The sequence below is a fragment of the Solea solea genome, chromosome 1 (assembly GCF_958295425.1).
Source record: "Solea solea chromosome 1, fSolSol10.1, whole genome shotgun sequence".
NCBI lineage: Eukaryota > Metazoa > Chordata > Actinopteri > Pleuronectiformes > Soleidae > Solea > Solea solea.
Window position 1 is genome coordinate 16823057 of NC_081134.1, and position 21488 is coordinate 16844544.

Sequence of the window (21488 nt, forward strand, 5' to 3'; positions counted from 1 at the left end):
GACGCCTGAGGCATGAGCGAACTGATCACAATCACATCTGTCCAATGGCAGCGGAGCCAGTTTGAGTCAATCAGTAAAGTTCCAGCCGTTGTTAGATAACGACACTCCACCTCGTTGTGTTAGCAAGCTACAGTGAGAGCTCTTTATGTTCTCCTTCTGCTGTCACCCTGCTCTCCTCTGCCTCCAGTTCATACTGTAGTAATGCAGCAATTTGTGAGCCTCGTGATTTTGCAACACCCTCACTGAGCCACATCGAGTGCCTGTCTGTTCCCGGGGTAGCTTTTATGTTCCTGGCAGCACACTGTACTGTACGTGGGAATATGGCAACAATATTCACCTTTGACAGCGGTCACCAGGTAACCAAAGGATCAAAACAGTGTTACAACAGTTACAAAGAGTGTATTTAGCCATTGTTTGTGACATCTAACAGTGGATATCCCCAAAGCTGTGATATTATCATATTACCATGTTGCTATCGCTGATGTAAGATTCATCCTCTCACTAGTGAGTCTGATCTCGTCAAAAGAGACACTGTAATTATGTGAAATTATGTGCAGGTCATTAAAGGCAGGAGTTTTGTGGAGTATTTTCTGTGAAGTGTCTATTTTAGTGTCTGTTTCATGGTCCACGTTGGAAAGGAGATTATATAATACACTCGACTGAAAGAGTTTGCTTCTGCTTTTATTTTTGTGACGCTTTAGGAGGAGATGTGTTAAGCTATATACTGTGGAATGCAGGCTTTTCACGGGTAATTATCTTAAAAGCCTCAATGTGTTAATGTAGGCATTCAGTTTGACAGTCTGTTAAATATTCTGTATCTTGACAATTAGACTATGCAACTAATATTTAAAAATACATGGACACAAAGGGAAAGATACCTGAAGATGTTACAGAGATAAACTCTGTGTTACTTTTTGTCATTTGTGAAATACAAGTTCTTACCCTAAAATGTTACATATTTCCTAATATAGGCTGAACGTTGAGGGCACAACCATTTACTGTCTGAATAGACAAAATAAACAAATTAATCTATTTATGTTTCTGGAATTCTAAAACTATCACATAACATTTTGTCTTCTTATACAGTATATACAGAGGGAATAAGATTGTCTTATATCCTTTTTTCAGCATGACCTAGACAATCTGATGAAAAGAAAATGTTAATCTTCACCAACTATGTAAACACATCGGAGCAAAAAGTACTCAAATTATGTAGAGAATTTGTCAAATTTGGAAATATGTCATAGTTCAAAGTTCACCTGGCTCCTTTTTATGAACCAAAAGAAAAGGAAAAACAGTCTAATTTTGTGACTTCTGCACAAATATTGCTACTTTATATTACTACTAAAAATGCAATATCAAATGAATCATAACGTTGACTCAAACACATAAGAACATGAATAAAACAACAAATTCTTAAAGCCTGAACATGTGACCTATAAACACACACCCCCAGGACGTCCATATAAGGAGTTGTGTATTATTCCCACAGCAAATTACCATGGGTGGACCTGCAGCACAGCACTAAGGGTTAACATGGTTTACTGCTTTAGAAAGGTTAACATGCCCTGATGTTTAGAGAAGCATCTGTTTGCAAATACTGCTGTAGAACTTGAGCCTCTTTTCCTCCTCTGTCCTCTGCTTCAAGCTCCTATTGCTTTAAAACCCTCCTCCCACTGAAGCCTAGTTTGGTGTGATTGGCTGACTGCCCCACTCTGTTGTGAATGGCCCACCATTTAAAACCCATTTATATATATTTCAGTCTGCCCCAAACATTATCTCCATCACTACCTGACCTCAGAGCGTCTTTTCTGTTGGTATAGAAGTTACAGGCATCAACAAACATGGCGACGATTGACAAGGTTATTTTATTGCGAGGACTACAGCAGGACACTGTGTGTGAAATCTAGGGGGTGTGTTGATTAGTTCAACAAAAATCGATGCAGACAAATTCAATTATCAACAATTGCTGGTGCCATCATCACACACAGACTCAGCTATTTGCTTGTTACTTTGTCTTCTATGGTTCATCATGAAATATGTCCACAAGCCTCTTTTCACATATTTTGCTGTGGGGATTTTCTGCTCAGGAGGAAACTTTCACTTGTTTGCGTCCTCAATTGTCACAGCCAAACAACACAACATCACTGCTGTTCTCAGGAGGAGCAGAAGGCCTGAATAGAGAGGCCAAGCTGTGCTCACAGCACCATCTGCTGGACAAATTAATTACTTCAAACAGTCTGCTGTGCTTGTAGGCTGTATATTTTGATCTCAAACTGGTTTCTGATCAGTCAATTAATCATTTGGCAATAGCTGCTTTGTCATCTATATTACTGTAAGTTATACCATAATTTAAAAACAGACATGTAGAAGACCCGTTTAAAGCAGGTATGTGACATTAAATCAAACGTGAATGGCAAACAAGTGAAAAGGTTCTTTATGAACATAATATACTTGTTTCAATGTGTTTAAATTATGTCTATAGTTAAAAAACAACAACCTCCAAATATCACTTTTTCACATTAAGCCTATTAAAGCAAAACTTTGCAAGTGTGATCGCTTCTCTGCCTTTTTTCTCTATGAAGCTCCCCCTGAAGTTTCATCATTCATATTTTTACAACACACTGTAAGCATCCATCCATCCATCCATCGTCTACCGCTTTATCCTCACCACTGATGCTACCCCCGCCCCTCCCGCTTTCAACTATTGCCATTCAAAAAAAGCTTGTCCGATGTTTACTCGTGTGTGGCCCTTCACTCAGTCTGACAGTTGTTTCCTCTTCCTCGCTTCGAGAGGTTTTCTCTGCTTGTTTTTCATTGGCTCTGCCATGATGAAGGTCAAACATTAAAGATATAGCATGTACCTGGAGGTGGGCGGCTGATTTTCCACTAACAGACACTAGAGGGAGTGGACACAGCCCCCGATCTCCCTTTTAACCATCACTATGACTCTGAAGCTGTTTCATTAGGGTAAAAATCCTGAACAGTTCTACTTTAACTACAATAGATATGACTGGCGTGGCTTTCACAGCATAACAGGTAGAGAAGTGCCAAGGTTCACACCTGTCAGGCAAAACTAACAATATACAATGTATGCTGGTTTAAATTCACTGAGGAGCACGTAGTAAAACAGCTGTTCTGAGAGGTGTATCCTATGACCTACAGCTGTTGAATCGTTGTCAAGATCCATTTTCTTCAAGGGTCATGTTTCTGACCCTTGAAAAAATGAATCTCGGTCTCGTTATCGCTAGGCAACAGTGAGACCTTTCAGACATAAATTGCATATATATCTGAAAGGTCTGAGGATGACAATGGGGTTAATATGGTGATGGAACTCGTTAGGCTACTTTTTTTTCTATAGTGTCCACCCCGTACTTATAGGTACCTTATTTTCCCCGTATGCTTTTCCCCACCCCCTCCTGTGCAGAATAATGTAATAATGATAATGTTCTCTTCCTTTTTTTGTCTTGAAGGGAAATTCCAACTTTAACTGTTTTAGAGAGAAATACTAGAGTGGATTGCAGACCCATAAACACACCTGCTTGCTCGTGATGTGTGTCCATTGAGAAAGAATGGTTGTTCAACCTTTGATCTGACCATCAAACAACAGGACAGGCCGTTACTGACAGATAGTAATTAGTGGTGAAAATGAAGCGGAGGTGAGGACTGCTTTAGGGGATTGGGAATGGCATCTTGAACTAAATGTATTTTATTAGAAAGTCCCAATCAGTCAATGTTTTTAAATAATAGGTTTGGTTCTTGCGTAAAAAAAAAGAATTATGAATGTAAATCACTGTAATACAATAACTACAAGATACTGCCCTCATTTTCTGGATGCTAATAATCTTCACTGTCATTTCATTGTCATTATATCGAGCAGCTCGTCCAAACATGACATCAGTTATTGGTTGCGCAATCCGTCGTAGTAACACATCATGATTCAAGACAACAACTATGCAATCAGACAGAAAAACAAGCTCATTAGAGGTCTCCCCTAGACTGTGGAATGACATACACTTTGTCAGTCCCCACACCACTGTCACCACAGTGACACACTCGTGTAATTAAGACACAGAAGGTGCAAGGGAGCTTGCCTTTTCCCCAGCTAAATACTCATTAGAGGCACCTTTAAGGGTAATGTTAACCTGTGTTACAAACCTGGGGGAAATGAGCTGACAAAACAGAGCACCGTGAACTGTCATCTGAATCCTGCTGAAGGAATTGAATGGACAGTATCACGCTGTATAATGCACAAGTTCAGCTAATGATTTTTGCAACAGCATGGTGCATGGAATCAAAGAGGGAAAAGCAGCTGGGTCAGCGGGGCAAACAGACAAAAACCGAGCATCTTATTCACCAAAAACAGAAATCCAGCTCCCAGCAAAGCAACACATTTGATCAGTGTTCTAACGTCTGACAAAGTATAAGAAAGGAGTAAGTATAGGAAAAAAAAGTCACATGTGTTGTTTTAGAAACTAAACTGACAGAGAAACATCATGAGACACTGGATGGCCAGAAAAAAAGGAATCATTTGTGTGGTAACTGCAAATTTATTTTTAATTTTTCCTTGAAATTAGTAAAAGGTCAATAAGACGAACACATGTTTGCCTAATGAACAAGACCCAGGAAGTGCGTTTGCAGTGGCTCCCCCTGGTGTTTGGATGGAAGTCTATAAGGAAATGAGCCAACTTCTCACTTGATTTTTATCAACAGTAGAAATTTTACAGAGGAGTTAATGATCTCTATTTTCAATAGATTCAGGGTTTACTTAATAAAACGCAATGTAAATTGTGTAAATTCTGTTCCTAGTTGGAGAAATATAGATGATAAAATGTGACCAGTGTGATTGACAGCTGGTATTGTACAAAAGGAGCTGGGTTGCAGGTGACATCCGTTCATTTTCCATTTCCATCCTCAACATGGTGCCGACCAAATTCACAAATCATGTGGCTTAAAAATGGGAGTACACATTTTTACTACAATTTTGCCACATGGTTCACACTTAACTGTTACACGGATTCAAGAAATGCCACTAAATTCAAATTCAAAGATGTATTGTACAATAAGATAATGTGCTTTTATATTTGGTTGGTTGGTTAGTAATGAAAACTACCGTTACTTGATAACCGTTTCTTACTCATTCCTAAAAAACAACAACTGTGAGACGACCAGCGCTACATTTGTGCATCATATCATTCTAACGTTCTCCAACTGATTATTCAGACAAGAAAACTATATTATAATGTATGTCCCTTACTAACATATTATGAGAATCACCAGTTCCTGGTTCAAATAAAGCCATATATTAACAGATAGATATGGATATATCTATATAGATGACATTGTTTTATTTCAATTCCATACAGAAAGTCATATGAGACTAACTGTGAATGGGAGTACAGTACAGATGTGCTCCACACGCTTAACATGCTTGTCGTTTGATTAAAATGTGCATGCGTCCATATTTCATGATTTGTTTCCTTTATACTGGATCATGTTTTCCAGTCTCATCAAATCAACTGCAATATCAATTACCAAACAGATTTCAATTCCATAGGACAGCTGATGCCTCATCATTTTTTTAATGGCCGCTGCATCATCAGATGAAGATACATGACTCTGATATTCCATCAATATTAAGCACCTATTACACGAGCAAAGCAATCTTATAAACGCCTCCTCACATTTTTGTTTCATCCACTGTGTGATGGAAAAAAAAGGTACTTTACTTTAACCGCTCTAATTTAATATTGATAGTCATATGAACATTTAATTGTTTAATAACAAATTACATTTCAAACATTCATGGGTGTTTTGTAGTGCAAATTACTCGTTGAGAAAGTCACTTTTAATGAATAAGAAATAAAATAATTACTGCACAAGCACAGAAACTCTCTCCTTTTTTTTAACCACAAACATGAGCACAGTTATTTCCCTCAAGACACTTATTTATGACAATTTCAAACACATCTTGTGTCTCATGCAGACACAAGACTTCATGAAGACATGAAAGATTTCACCTGCTTTTACGCCACCTGAAACTTTCTGAAAACAAACTAATCCTATACTATAGTCATGAATTCTGAATTCCTGAAACAGCCACTGGACTGTCCCTCTAAATCAGTAATTCCCAGACACTTTTGGGGGGAGGGGTCACAAATTAATTTGTCGAATTTTGGTCCAGCCTCTTACATTAGAATTATTCATATATAACACATGCATAAAGTGGGTTTTGATTCAAATGTATCACTTTGAAATAGCAGGTTTAGCTTTTTAAACTGATGTGGTTTTTTTTGTTTAATTAACTTTGAATGGAGCAATATTCAGAAGAAGAAAATATTCAACTTTCAAAGTGGCAGCACAAATGCCAAGCTACTGTATTATGTTAGACAAATATTCCAGAATAAGGCACTGGCCAATCACGTCACATTTTTGTGTTTAGCTCAAACACTCCGCAGGCCAAAACAGAGCTATCAGACAAGGTTGTCCTCCATCAAAAACATTGGTGTGATGTGTATGTGCGAATACAGAAATAGGCCAAAATATATATATAATATGCACACTGTGAACTTGGGTGAAAGTATGGTGGGCAGGGATTTAAACAGGCTATCATCACGCTCACATTTTTATCACTACATTGCATTTTAACTGTATTTTTTCACTATTTTACTGTACTTTAGTATGTAATGTACTTGTTTACTATTGTTTGCTCTAAATGTGTTCTGTATTGTTATCTAAACTATATTCAAGATGTCAGCCACTGCAGATAGAAATGAACTCAAAGAGCAATAATCTGGTACAAAGCATATTTTCCTGTGTGATTAATGCTCCTGGACATGGTCCCTGTTCAATAAACTAAACTAAACAAACTGGGTCATGATGGCTTGTCATACTTTAAAAGTGAGCCCCCAAATATAAGTTTGGGAAACCCGCATCTAAATTGTGTTGCTATGGCTTAAAGTGTCAAACTGTTCAGCTCGAGCTGAGAACTGTCTAACAACATCGGCTGATCGGTGTCTGAGATTTGTTCCCCACAAGGGAGCGGGTGAGTGCACACAGACTGCTTAATACACATGAACATCACTGGGGAATGAGGGAGGAAACTCAACAGGAGTCTACATTATCACACGGTCATGGAAACGCCACAGTACAGTTGGTATTTTAAGAGTCAGCCAGGGAGAAGGATTTCCACCGGGACAGATACGCAGGGAGTTGGAACGAGACGTGGCAGCGGCACAGAGATGAAGATAAACAGGATGAAGTTGGGGGAAACACTGAGTAACACATACAACTGGAGGAAAACATTAAATACGTTTAAGGTTTATTCAAATGTATTTAAAAATAAAAATATATATTTATAATGAAACAATTACGTCATTTCCACTTACTGTACACAGACAACTTGTATCTACAAACTAAAATAAGTCTGTGCCCTCATTTTTAAAAAAAGAACAACCTAACTAAATACAGAGATGAACAGGACTGGTGCTGTTTGATTGTTTCCGTGCTGGCAACACCTCGACATCAAAGAGATGCTTTGGTAGTGGAGATATGTTACACTGAGGCTGCGTGGTCTTCAAAGAGAAGCAGATTCATTCAGTGCATGTGCTGCAGCACATTCACTGTAAAAACCCTCTGAAGTGAGCAGTGGCTCTCATGTGCAGATAAATCTAACCAGAGGGACGTACAACGAGAAACTGACTGACTGTTGTTTCTGACAATGTCAGATTGCTCTTACAGCCGAGTGCAAACACGCACAAAGGCAATCACGAGCAAACGCTGCTGTACAGTTGTTGCTGTAAGTGGTGCAGAAATGTTCAAGAATGAAAAGTACCTATTTATCAGTGAAGTCTTTGTGAATCACTTGTATTGACAAAAAAAAAGGTTTTGGAGAATGTGCTTGTATTTAATGTTGGGAATTGTAATGTTGCAGTGCATCACACAGACATCACACATTTACACAAGATTATTCAGATTGTACATAGAAAATATACATTTTTGGTCTATTATTCTGAAAGGGAACATAATGCATAATAAATGCTTTTATTTGGCATACATGCATTTTTTTTAGGGAACCTATTTTTGGTTATTTATCATTCACGTGTAATGGAAAGTTATGAATTCATTACTATTCCACTGATGGACAGAGTGTTTAACTTTTATACCTCCCCAGCCTCCTTATCAGGGACACCTGTTCAACTGCTTGTTACGCAAATCATAGAAACCGAGCATCATAATAGAGATGAAACTTTGATTTGAGAAACTTTGAATGTGGCATGGTTTCTGCTACCAGAGAGGCTGAATGGCATAGCCTGTAAAATTTGGTTTAATATTCTGTAAAACACCATATTTTGAGGGAACTACTGTTTTATTATATACATTGGACTGTCTTCACTAAAGCTTAGGCTTTTTTAAAACTAGGCATTACTTTTCCATCACTAGTTAATTAAACATGTGTTAACTTTCTCATACTCACTAGCCAACATACACCTGATAAACTGCTTGTTAACTTAAACATCAAATTAGGCAATCACATGGTAGTAACTGTAAATGTGATTTATGTGACTTTGATGATTGCTGCTAAACAGGCTGATCTGAGTAGCCCATAATATTTTGGTCTAGTATTCTGAAAAGTACCATATGGGGATCTTTATTGTGGGACAATTGTAGGTATAAATGGCATAATTGTAACTATTAAAAGTGAGGTATCTTTACTGCTGCTTTGTTAAATTGAAACTGTATTATATTTTGATTATGCGTGGATTATTTTCAAACAGAACAGAACATGTCTGACTCAGTCAAACTCACCGCTCAGTGCAGATTCACCAGTCTTCTGCTTCGGGGTTCGCTTGCCTCCGTCGGAGTCTTGTCGGTTCAGGACCTCGGACAGCGACTGTCGAGAACTCTGCCTGCCGGTCTGGATGGAGACGTTGAACCGGGCACTTTTTTTCCTGCTTCGGTCCGACTCCGGAGCGGACTGGCTCCTCTCCGCGTCCTGGTGGCTCTCCGGCTCTGAGCCCACTTTAACCAGCGCGTTCCTCGTCCTTGTCAGAGCAGAAGTCACCGAGCCCATCACCAGACACAACAAAAAAAAAAAAAAAAAAAAAAAAAAAAAAGGAGGGAAATAACAGTGGTTATGAGGTCAGTCAACGAGCGGACCCAGCTCTCACTTTACTCCAAACCTGTAGAAAGTTGACTCCATGTTTTTTTGCTGAACTCGCCGCGGGGAAAAACACAAAGCTCGCGCAGCGTCAAGTTCACTGACAGCGTGAGGCGAAAGTGACTCGAGTACAAAGTTTAAAACGCATCATCGCTCGGTGTGTTTCCTTCCACCGAGCGACACGTCACACGGAGAAAGTTGCTCTGTCGACAAACACGCTTATCTCCCGGGGCAGGCGGGCGAAAAACAAGCGGCATTAATTAACACATAGGCATCCCGGATTATTTAAATGAGCAGGAAGCCGAACGCGGCACTGCATCGACACACGCGAACCTCAGACTGTCTGTTAGTTCGTTAGTGATGCTCAGAATCACGGCCACAGGAAACACCTCACTTATCACCGACAGGTGGCAGTCAAATAAAACAGGCCTGTCGGAGGTGAACGTGTTTCTCAAGGAGTGTCTTTATCTCATTTCATACACACGCACGTGGCATTTTAATGCATATTATCATGAAAACGTGAAGCTCTGAGCACAATACTTATAATGACAATAATAACAACAGCAACAACAATAATAATAATAATAATAATAATAATAATAAATCAGTAACAATAAGACACAGGTTTAACATTACACTTAAACACACTTTGACACATAGTTGTTATGGTTGTTTTACCTCAGATGTCCAACAGGTGTCTGTCTATAAAATAAAAGTTATAATAAAAAGTTTAAGACCACAGTGCATGGGCTTTTTTTCCCCTCAGCAGCCAATGTCACGTTTTAACAAGAAAAGAAATCACAGGTGTCACTGATTAACATTAACATGGAGGAAAGTGTCATTAGTGTGATCGTCTACACCTGGGTATTTTCTTTAACTGAGCAAAACTCAAATATTTCAGTATCTGACACTTCTTTATTGTTCTCATATTTTATTATTATAATAATATCGCCCTAGTAACAGTGCATTACAGTCATATTTGCCTATTTTATACACAGAAACATATTGAACTGTACTCATGTTGGTTTTAGATGTGCGTTATAAGATAAAATGGATTGGACTGGATTAGTCCCAGTCAAAAATCCTTCGAAATCACAGTTCAGCAAATCTCTGGATAATTTGCATTTATATCATCTAGAAATGCTCCTTCACATTGGACCTGTGCAAACTCTGGAAAAAAAACTGGAATAACACTTGTCACTGACCATCAATGAGGCATCAAGTGATTTAAAATTACGGCTGCAAATAACAATTATAATGTGTTGGTTATTATTTTCTTGATGAATCCGTACTTGTTTGGTCCTAAAATGTCTGAAAATGTTGCAAAATGTTGATCAGTTTTTCCTCAAACGTGGAAATAATGATATTCTCAAATGTCTTGTTTTGTCCGCAACCAAAACTATTCCGTCTTAATGATTTCTTTGTCTTATGGAGCAAAGAAACCATAAAATATTCACATTTAAGAAGCTGAAAAATCCAATTGCATCATTGCAGCCCTACTTAATATGAATACCTTTTTTATTCTACAAGTATAATACATTTTTTATAGTGTTTCTCATTGCACTTATATACTTATATTTACCTGCTTTACATTTTGCTACATACTATGCAAAATAGGTAATGCAGCGTTTTCAGAATTGTGTGGTAAATATTTCTAGAAGTAGATAGTAGAAGGCCAAATAAAATGGTTAAAAACAACGTCAGTCAGTCATCATCTACCGCTTCATCCTCCGCCAGAGGGTCGCGGGGGGTGCTGTGCCAATCTCAGCTACATCGGGCGATAGGCGGGGTACACCCTGGACAGTTCGCCAGTCCATCGCAGGGCCACATACAGATAGAGACAAACAACCATTCACTCTCACACTCACTCCTATGGTCAATTTGGAGTGTCCAATTTACCTAATCCCCACATTGCATGTTTTTGGACTGTGGGAGGAAGCCGGAGAACCCGGAGAGAACCCACGCACACACGGGGAGAACATGCAAACTCCATGCAGAAAGGCCCTTGTTCCAACCGGGGCTCGAACCCGGGTCTTCTCGCTGCAAGGCGAGAGTGCTAACCACTACACCACCGTGTGGCCCTAAAAACAACGTAAATCAGTTAATATTTACAGTGAATATGAACAAATGTCAATTAAATGCTCCAGACTATTTTGGACTAAAGTGAAAGTTAAAGGGAAAGTTGTTAATTGTGGTGCTAAACTTGTTTTTTAAACACTGGTTAAACTGAGACACATTTCACACATAGAATAATGGAAAAATAATTGACACACAGTCTACATAACAATTCTGTATCATGTATTACTCACTACAATATTGGACTGATAACAACTTTCGAACCGTGAGGCATTATTTGAATATGCTACATCTGTGGTACAACAGTGCTATTACTACTCGGGCACAGCGTTGATTTTCAGTGGTACTGGTTTATTGCTGCATACAGGCAATTGTGACATATTGAGCATACATATTTCCTGGTGTGTGCATGCTCTATGGATCAAATATTATGCTACTTTGGTAACACAGGAGGTTTCTTGTCGACCTCAGCGAGGCTTTCTATGTTGTGCTGGTTCCATTATTGTGTCTCAACAAATGTGACAAAACACTTGCAGCAGAGGAGGAAGCAAAAAATACAGACTCACTGGATCATGACATATAAAGGCACTTTTTTTTAAGCTGTTTAGTGTGTTGTGGGGTTTGGTGGCGTGTTGCTTGTGGCTACAGGGAACTGTGTGTTTCTTCGTATTGCTTCTGTTGGTTGTTTTGCAGAGACAGAGACGCGATCACTCCATGTCATCGTGGTTCTGGGTCGACTCGTTGATCACCTGGGAAAGGACGTAGAGGACAGTAACGTTCACAGGTCGTGCGTTTCAGCTCAAAATGACAGGAAAATCAGCAAATTGCCTGGATGATTGAAAATCACTTCAAGTGGACTCTACCTGACCGTCCCTGGTCTCGATGGTCTTGATGAGAACCTTCTTAGTTGTTGTGGTTTCAACATGTGGTTTGGAATCAAGCATTGCATCTAAGAGAGAAAAATAGTGACGGAATAGTAATCAACTGTTTTATACCAACATCCCTGCAGTGAAGTCAACATGTAGATAATCAAAGTACCTCTCAGGTTCAGTGATGAGAAGTTAGGCAGAGGAGTGGTGATTCTGAAAATGGCAGAAAAGGGTAGAATTGCACAAATCAACATACGTGTAAAGAATCTTAATTTTTACTTTTCAAAAATCTCTACATCCATCATCACCTGCTCTCCTCTCCCTCCAGCAGCTTCCTGTAGGTGGCAATCTCGATGTCCAGGGCCATCTTGACATTCAGGAGGTCCTGATACTCCCGGAGGTGACGGGCCATCTCGTCCTTCATGTTGTGAATGTCCTCCTCCAGACGGCCAATGGTGTCATGGTAGCCGTTTGTCTCCAGGGAGAATGTATCCTCCATTTCTCTCATCTGACGATCCATGGACTCGTTCTAAGTTGGCAGATAAGAGGTGACAATAATATGTCACTCGGTAATAAGTGGAAATAACTGATAAAAAAGGAATCTTGATGTTTTTGGTTATATGAATTAGATGCCAAGTCATAGAGGATTTTTAAAGGCCTGTAGAATTGCAAGGAGAAAAAACATCAGAAATGAGGAAAGAACATGATACTCTATCTAAAAGATTAAAAACTGAACTATATTTTATAGATCCATGGTTCTCAAACTGTGGTATGTGTACCACCAGTGCTTTCACTGGTGGTACTTGGAGGAAATACTGTTCTACTGTATATAACAGGGTATGTGATCTGGGGAATTTTGAAAATGTATCAAAAAATAATAATAATTAGCATCACCATATGTCTCGTTTAATCTAATTTTACTATACCAGTGGAGGATGATGAGAGAGCAGATTATTTTATCGGGAATAAATCTGCCTCCTGTGAAAAGTCTCTAGCTGACTTTGCACCACTGTATTTTAACGTTGGTGATAATGGTGTTACATTGACATGATAGCATTGCTCTATAAAGACCCAATTATGGCATCTATTACCACAAGGTGGCAGCAGCAGCAGCAAGTATTCTGTTCAGTGGACTGCATTAGTGACATTTGCAGGGGTCCATAAAGCATCAGCACCAGGTGTTTGGTTTGTAGACTTCATGTGCGTTTGCAGAGGTAATGAAATTTACGATGTGCACTGAATGCACCTCGACATGTGTGGACCCCTCATTGCTCACTATTGTATGCACAAAAGTGTCCTTTAAATGAATATGAACTATTTCCATTGATGCACGATTCATGCTAGGCTAGGTGAAAATAAACTCCCTGTGTATTTGTTTGCTTTTTGCTATATCATTACTTTGTGAACTTGTTGTGGCCGGTTTGTGTTTGTTTTGAAGTTGCACACTCACAGTTCCTTTAAGGGCATCCACTTCACAAGTAAGTGTCTGAACTTGGCGCCTGTAGTCGTTGGCCTCCTGCTTGGCCGCTCTCAAAGCCTCGGTATTCCTGGCGGAAGCTTCGGTGAGGTCAGCAAACTGTCAATGCCAGTGACAAACAGAGAGACGGTGAGAGAGAGACAAAGAGAGGGAAATACAGCTGAGAAACTAACTGTTCAATAATTAATAAGCCAGCGGCTGAGGGAGAGGGAATGTGGCAGATAGCATGAAGTGTGTAAATATTTAAGAAGAGGGTCAGAAAATAGACATGCAGGTTTTAAGCTGCAGTTTGGAGGAATTGATGCGTTCATCTGCCTTTTGGTCGGCATAGTTTTAGCCATTTCCACTGACGCAACAAAGGCCACACTAGACGCTCGCTTGTTACAAGAATTTTGTTGTTTATATATCCAGCAACTAAGGAGCAACATTATTATTCAGATATCCAGCAGCTCCTGAAGGAAATATCTGTCTCTAAAGCTGCTAAATATTCCACTGTGTTCCCCAAATATTTGCTCAATTTGTCTGCACACAAAACACTGATGAAAGATCCAAAAGATGCTGAAATGCTCCTTAGATCTGAGGGCAACTGCTGAGGTAATTATTTACAACAAAGCTTTTACATACAAGTGGTCATGTGATCCACTAAAAACATTGATTATATCTTTAGCTTTAATGTAATTTATCCATAAATGTTGATATATGAAAAATGCTAACCTTGGATTTGTACCAGTCTTCAGACTCCTGGATGTTTTTGGATGCCAGGTTCTCATACTGCAGACGGACGTCCCTCAGAGCTGCTGTCAAGTCAGGCTTAACTAAGTCCATTTCCACCTGCACATGCTGCTGCTGGATCTGGCTCTGCACCTCCAGGATTTCCTGCAACAGTACAATAGAGTGTCAGTGCACAAACACTATAAATTGACCTTGTGTATATATTTCTGGAATAGCAGATATTTCAGCTCCAGTCACCAAAAAAGGAAGCTTACCTCATCATGCAGCTTTTTAAGGAAGTTGATTTCCTCTTGGAGCGACTCCACTTTGCGCTCCAGGTCCAGTCTGGCGAGGGCAGCATTGTCCACGTCCTGTGCAATGACACTGACTTTTACTACGCTGACTTCTGAAGGTGACATGAATAATGCATTTGTGTGTTTGCTGACACAGAAGAAAGAAGACTCATGCTAACACACAGCTCTCACTTGCACAGCAGTGTGTTGTGTGACCAGGTCACCGACACATGAATCCAATAAACAGCGACTGTGGACACATGACGAGATGTCTGTGACAAACACTGAGGTATTTATCGCAGGAATGTTGCCAGTATTTTTACTGCAACTTCAACTACATCTCACTTCCTTCTTCAACCCTTCTGTGTATATTGATTTCAAGCACTGCATGCAACTGTAATTAGGGATGGGAATCTGGATCGGTCGGTATCAGTATAGTTCCGATATTGGTCAAAGTCACTGGATCGGATATCGGACAGATACAAATGTAAAATTCAATACATTCCAAAAATCATATATATCGTATGATTCACTGTAAAAATCAGCAAAAGCATTTTAGCTGAGTCATGTTTATTACAACGATATTTGTTACACAGTTGGAGAATTATGTCTTTGAAATGACTCGGCATAAATGTGTTGTTAACAGCTTCATAGTTCATAAATGGTGTAAAATTACAGTATCGTACTAATATTGGTATCGGAAGATTCTCGAGTTTGTGATATCGGTATTGGTATGGGACCCAGAAAAGTGATATCGTTCCATCGCTAACTGTAATACTTTTATATTTCTAAAAACTCTGCCTGTAAGGTAAACTGAGAGCTTTGAAGGCCACCTAAATAAAATTGATTTACTAATCGAGTTACTGCTATAACTATTATTTTATTACTCATGGTAAAAGTGAATCAAACTTTATAATCAATAACTGTATCATTTTCTAATTATATCTTTGCTAATGTTTGTGCAACATTTTGTGAAATTGTTTCCATGTCCTGAGTTTGACTGAAAGAGGAGTTGGATTACAGCATAATCCAAGAGAATCTTAAATCCCGTTTACAAATCTTAACTGTGAAATGGTTTTGCAGTCACCTTTCATGTCTGTAATTGACTATGAAGACATCTAGTAGTGTCACGTTGCCCAATTTACATGCCACACTTGGGTTAGCCAACACTCCTAAATGTGGACATTTTCTCGTGTAACAAAGAAATCATTAAAATTGAATAATTTTGGTTGGTTCACAAAACAGGACATCATCATTTTGAGATATGTGAAATGCAGATCAACAGTTTTGATTAATAGAGAATCTGCAGAAAATAATCAATCATGAAAATAATTGTTAATTCCAGGCCTAGAGCACAACACTTTGTTACAAATGACAATAATTAAACCCATCACTGTTCTCATTCTCTCTTTGAAAACAGTTGTGGATCACAGTGAGTCTGCCTGACTAAATGAAGATTAGCTAAAAAAATAAACTGTCCTGGATTAATCACGAGGCAAATGTTCACCGGTGGCGAAAACTGCAGTCACACAAAAACATTTTGGATTTTGCACTAAAACATTTTAAAGTATCACTAAGAAGATTACCTGCTGTGTTTGATTCCTAAGTCTCCGGTGTTACACAGTGAGTGTGCAAAGCCCACACTGCGGTGTTTTGTCAGAGTGTTGGCAGGCTGGTTACTGAGGTATCAGCAAATGAAGCCACTTTGCCCCTGCTGTATAATGCCACTAACAAAGTGAGCTATTCAGCAAGGGTTTTCCCAAACGGGCCTGCGGCTGGAGGAGTGACTGTCTGCCTGACTAAGTGAGTGAGTGAGTGAGAGCCCACCGGCCCTGCATTGTTGTTTGTGTGCCAGCGTGGTGGCAGCAGCAGGGCCACAGGGACTTCCTTCCTGCTATTCATACAGATATTCAAGGTCATGGTATTGTAATGTATAGATAATTCACTGTGAGTACTGAGAGAAGATACTTAGATATTAGCCTCACAAGCTATCACATTTTGTGTGGCACATTGTTTCATTTAAACCTTTTTTTAAGCATGACTCATGTGTGAAACTATTTTGACATTTGCCCCTGATAAGTTATTGTGATAAGGGACAATAACAAGGAAGCATAGTGAGTGGGCTATTTATTCTGTTGATGCTCTCCCAGAATGAGACAGCTGGGTTACATGGTGGCTTGTCTTTTCGCTCTGATAACCACATTGGTCCACATTATTGTTGTGTGCTGGTGTCCGGCTCATTCAGTCTGACCAGTCAGATTTAAATAGATCTCCTTTCTCTACAGGCCTGGTTTAACTCAACAGCCTCAACTTGGCCTTTTGAACCTGACCAGGGTCTTTCTACAGGCGCTATAGTTATTTTGGATTATGGCTACAATCTTTTTCATCTCAACAGCAGTAAATAAGTAAAGAACAGTTGCAGGGACAGTGGCTGCTCAAAGTGAAACACGTGCTGCTAATTAATCTCTAATCTAATCTCTGACACCACCTGCCAACAAGTTACTGGTTTAAACCCTGCCAACAGTGAAGGTTTCTGATGGGAAACGGTTTATTACAGTGATAGAATACTGTACCTGTCTGAAGCTCTGCATGTTTGACTCGGCCTCTTCACGTTGGGACATCTCATCCTGCAACCTGTAAGGACAGAAAAAAAAGCAGACATTTTAATTCATCTGGCCTTAAAACGCTAAAGTGACTTATTTTATCTGCAGCCTTACCCAATTTCATACCATAGCCAATTTCCCACTGGGGATTAACAAAGAATATTTAGGATTCAGAGTCTCAAATTGACTTCCCTGACACATTTTCTTTCTCACATGACTCTTAAATAACTTGGGCTAGAGATGTGACATGGTCAACAAAGTTATCACAAATAAAAAAGTTTCAAATCAGTGGATATCGATGATTATTGTGAGTAAATGTCCAATCATTAAATATAAATTCTGGCTCAAGACACGTGATAATTAATGTTATGGGGAGCAAAGTGTGTTTGCAGGGTACATTATTGATATTGATGAACATTATATCGCAATTTTAATTGTTATCGCCTTAATGCCCTCATTTAAACACAAAGCTGCAGCTTTTACGCACTGTATGTGTGTCTATTATAATACGTTTAAATATAATAAAGGGTCTTTAGCACAGTTCCTCTGATTGACAGTGCTAAGATTAAACTGTATGGAGTTGTTTTATAACATCACACAGTGGAGGACAGCGTCACGCCTCCTACTTCTCTCTCAGCCGGTCGAGGTCGTCTGCCAGGTTGTCCCGGTGAACTTCCACGCGGGCCTTCTCGTTGGTGAGCTGGTCCACCTGGCTCCGCAGCTCCCGCATCTCGTCCTCGTACAGATCCGCCACGCGGGTCGTGCCTTTGCCCCGCAGCTGCTCCAGCTCCGCCAGCAGGATCTTGTTCTGCTGCTCCAAGAAGCGCACCTTCTCGATGTAGTTAGCGAAGCGGTCGTTGAGCGACTGCATCTGCGCCTTCTCGTTGGTGCGGTTCGTCATGAACTCGCTGTTGATGGCGTCGGACAGGGCGAAGTCCAGGTTGTCGGAGGACAGCCGGGGCATGGCCCCGCTGCTCCGGAGCCTTTGGCTTTTCGCTGCGTAAACGGTCGGTGCGGAGGAGAGACCGAAGGATACCCGGGAGGAGGAGCGCACTGTCGGGCCGGAGAACTGGCGGCCGGAGTAGCTCCTGACCGCGCTTTTGTCCCCTCCAAACATCTTCCTATAAGAAGAACTGGTAGATGTTGTGTAGGACATCTTGCTTCTAGGTATTCAGACAGATAAGATGATCAGTCTTGTGCTTCACTCTGGTCCAAACTGCATCAGCAAACTGCGCCTGGGAGGGCGTTCACTCCACCGTTACTCACTTATAGTCTCCTCCTTATGTAAATGAGTCAGTGTGAGCTGACTGACACGCTGAGAATCCAATCACAAGTGGGAACACGCACTCATTGTCATGATCAGGTCTAAAGGAACACACCCTGGATTATTATTACTGCTCCGGCTCGAGGCTGCTGTGGGCAAAGGTCCAGGCAGTGCCGGTGTTATGCCGGGTTCTGTGTGGCTGCCGGGAATTGCATGCATCCGGGGAAGGCAATAGTTGTTGTCAAAAATGCACCCCTGTTTATTTTATTATGTAGAGCATTTGAGATGAAATGGTAAAGCTCAAGTTATATTTGGATGTATACTTGCATAATGAGTTAATTTCACAAGTGTAACAACCCTTCCTGGATAAATAAGATATAATAAGAGAAGATAAGATAAGATAGAACTTTATTAATCCCGAAGGAAATTCTTGTTCCAGGTTGCTCCAAAATTGGAAAAATTGCAATAATAACAAAGTACAAAAATAACAAAAACAATATATCGGTATAAATCTTGGTGGCTGTAAAACAGGCTCTGCCAAAAAATGCGCCCCCTGTGTATTTTATTTGGGATGAAATGGTGGTGCATGTGAGTGCAGTTCATCTGAATGATGTGTATTACCTACACGCCACTTTAATTGTGGCAATAAAATACGATACAAATAGGGAATGCACATCTCAGCAGCTCCACAATCAGCCCTGCCACATAGTGCACCATAGACCTTTATGGGTCTCATAAAACTTTATACACAGTTACATTATTATTTTTGTCAAAATTAACGTTTGTCTCCTAAATCTAATCTTTACTCTGACGTGTGCTGCTGACCTCTTGGCCAGGTCACCATTGGAAAAGAGATTTCAATCTCAATGGGTTCTACCTGGTCAGATAAAGGTTAAATACAAAGTAAAAAAAAAATGATTTCACAAAGTAACAATCAGCTCTGGCAAATAATGCATTCACACAGAATTTGTCTACAGAAATGGAGTCGTAAGAAGAACATCACTCGTCGCTTGTTTTCTTGAGAGTCCTACAGCACCCGTGTCATTTATATTTCATGGTTGACTGAGCTGATTTAAAGATCACTCCAGGACTCCTGTGACAGAAAACAACGAAGAAGTGGGTTTGAATCTCACAGAACGATTTAAGTTCAACATTTAAAGGGAAACATAACATTACAAGATTTTAGAGGTTGGGCTGTTTTATTTTTGTCAAATGTAGATGAAACGCTGACATTTAACTATATAGTCTAAGGAACAAGGTCCTTTTGTCATGACATTGTCCTTGTCAGCAGATTCTTGTCCTCATATTAACATTTGACCCGAGGCAGTTATGAGAATTCCGAGCTCTTTTTCATTCCATTTATTGAATCGATATATTTATCTCTTGTCTTGTCTGTTGCTCTGGAAACACACATCACATGCACGGTTTTCCTCCGAAGCATTTTCAATCAATTTTATGAGTCATTTTGTCACAAGGCGTGATCCATGCATCCATGCATCCATGCTCACCGTTTTATGTCTCCTGGAGTGTGTGGTTCAGGTTCATCATGAATGAACACACACGCAGTTTTGGAAATTCCATTGACTTCCATGCATTTGCACAGCCTTAACAAAGCGTTATCCCCAACCTTAGCCATAACCAGATAATGCCTAAGCCTAACCTTAACCTAACCACAATTTAAATTGCAACACTACACTTTCACTACAGTTTCTCAGAAATTAGGTTCTGCCTCATGAGGACGAGGTTTTGGTCTCCTTGAGGACTACTGGTCCTGACAAGCTCAGTGTTTGGACAAGGTCCTAAAGCGGTAACAAACACAAGTACCTGCATGCACACACACACACACACACACACACAGACACAGTACACACAGGACCCTCATGTTGTTGTGTTTCTTGTTTCCTGTTTTAATGTGAAACTTGCCTCTCCTCTTGTTTCAGATCCCTTCACTTCCTGCCCATGTGTGTTTTCCCTCATTAGATTCACCTGTGTCTTGTTGTCTCTCTCCACCTCATGTGTATATAAGCTGTGTTCCCTTTCCTCTTGTGCCAGTTCGTCTTTGTACCTTCTTGTCAAATGTTCTTGCTTCATTGTAAATCATTGTGATCTGTTTTTTTTTTGGACAATTCTGCCTTTGCCTTGCCTTTTTTGGATTTGTTTGCCTGCATTTGTTTTTTACTTAACCTGTTTTTTGAGACAGTAAAGTGATTTTGTTCTTGAAACCTGAACTGTTTTAAGTCCTACTTGTGTGGCGTACCAGTCTTATTACTGTAATCTAAACCCAATTCTAATCCTAACCCTAAAACCAGGTCTTAACCCTGGAAGAAAGCCCTTTAAAGATGTGAGCACTCACTTTCCCAAAATGGCCTCACCCCATATAGTTTATGGTTATATAAGAACACACACACACACACACACCCTAGGACAGACAGAGGTGATAAACAGCTGTTAAAGGAATACTTCACCAATTTACATTTAGCTTTGTATTACTAGAATAGGGGTAGTATTTTTGAAAAATTGTGCTTCCAAACCTCAGTTTCCCCTGAGTTGAGAAATATCTTCATTCTTTTCTTTGTTACGTGCCCACCAGTGACACTAGTAATACAAAGCTAAATGCAAATCGGTGATGTATTCCTTTAAGTTATTCAATACTGACAGATTTTTTGCAGTTAATACTAGTTCCCTTTTGTTATATCTTCCCCTGACTGCATATGTATAATAAACATGTATCATGTTTGTTAGTTAAAAAAATAAAATAAAGAAGCAATCCTCTGTGTGTGTGTTTCCTCACTGTATGCAGAAGTGTTGATGCAGCGTTGCTGCTCAACCTGCTGAGATTCACTGATTCTAAAGGAAAGCCGCAGGACAGCAGAGCTGAGTCAGTGACACCACACCTCACAGACACTCTGCACTGGTGCTGCTGGGTGTGAAAACAGAAAAAAAGGAAAAATAGAGCAGTCACTGAAGAAGGTCTGATTTGCCCCTTAGTGATGTTTGTCGACCACGTCACAGTCTGGATGCACAAATGCTCTTTT

The 21488-nt window shown here is 39.9% G+C and overlaps 2 protein-coding genes across 3 annotated transcripts in view; both read right to left on the reverse strand.

Annotated features, from left to right (window-relative positions):
* Window positions 1-9373, reverse strand: part of pde1cb (phosphodiesterase 1C, calmodulin-dependent b) — a 97370-nt gene extending 87997 nt beyond the window's left edge. Inside the window, exon 1 of one of the 2 annotated variants that reach the window (XM_058626312.1) lies at window positions 8809-9373. In XM_058626312.1, the coding sequence (XP_058482295.1) occupies window positions 8809-9073 (265 nt within the window). In that variant the 5' untranslated portion in view covers window positions 9074-9373. The remainder of the gene's footprint in view (window positions 1-8808) is intronic. The other variant, XM_058626304.1, reaches the window with a different exon arrangement.
* A 2193-nt stretch (window positions 9374-11566) lies between these two features.
* Window positions 11567-18443, reverse strand: viml (vimentin like). The gene is made up of 9 exons (XM_058647167.1): window positions 17816-18443; window positions 17160-17220; window positions 14569-14664; window positions 14297-14458; window positions 13556-13681; window positions 12414-12634; window positions 12275-12318; window positions 12100-12185; window positions 11567-11985 (listed from the first exon to the last, which is right to left on the reverse strand). The coding sequence occupies exons 1-9, from the start codon at window positions 18343-18345 to the stop codon at window positions 11944-11946; spliced, it is 1368 nt and encodes a 455-aa protein (XP_058503150.1). The 5' UTR covers window positions 18346-18443; the 3' UTR covers window positions 11567-11943.
* Window positions 18444-21488: the final 3045 nt, after the last annotated feature.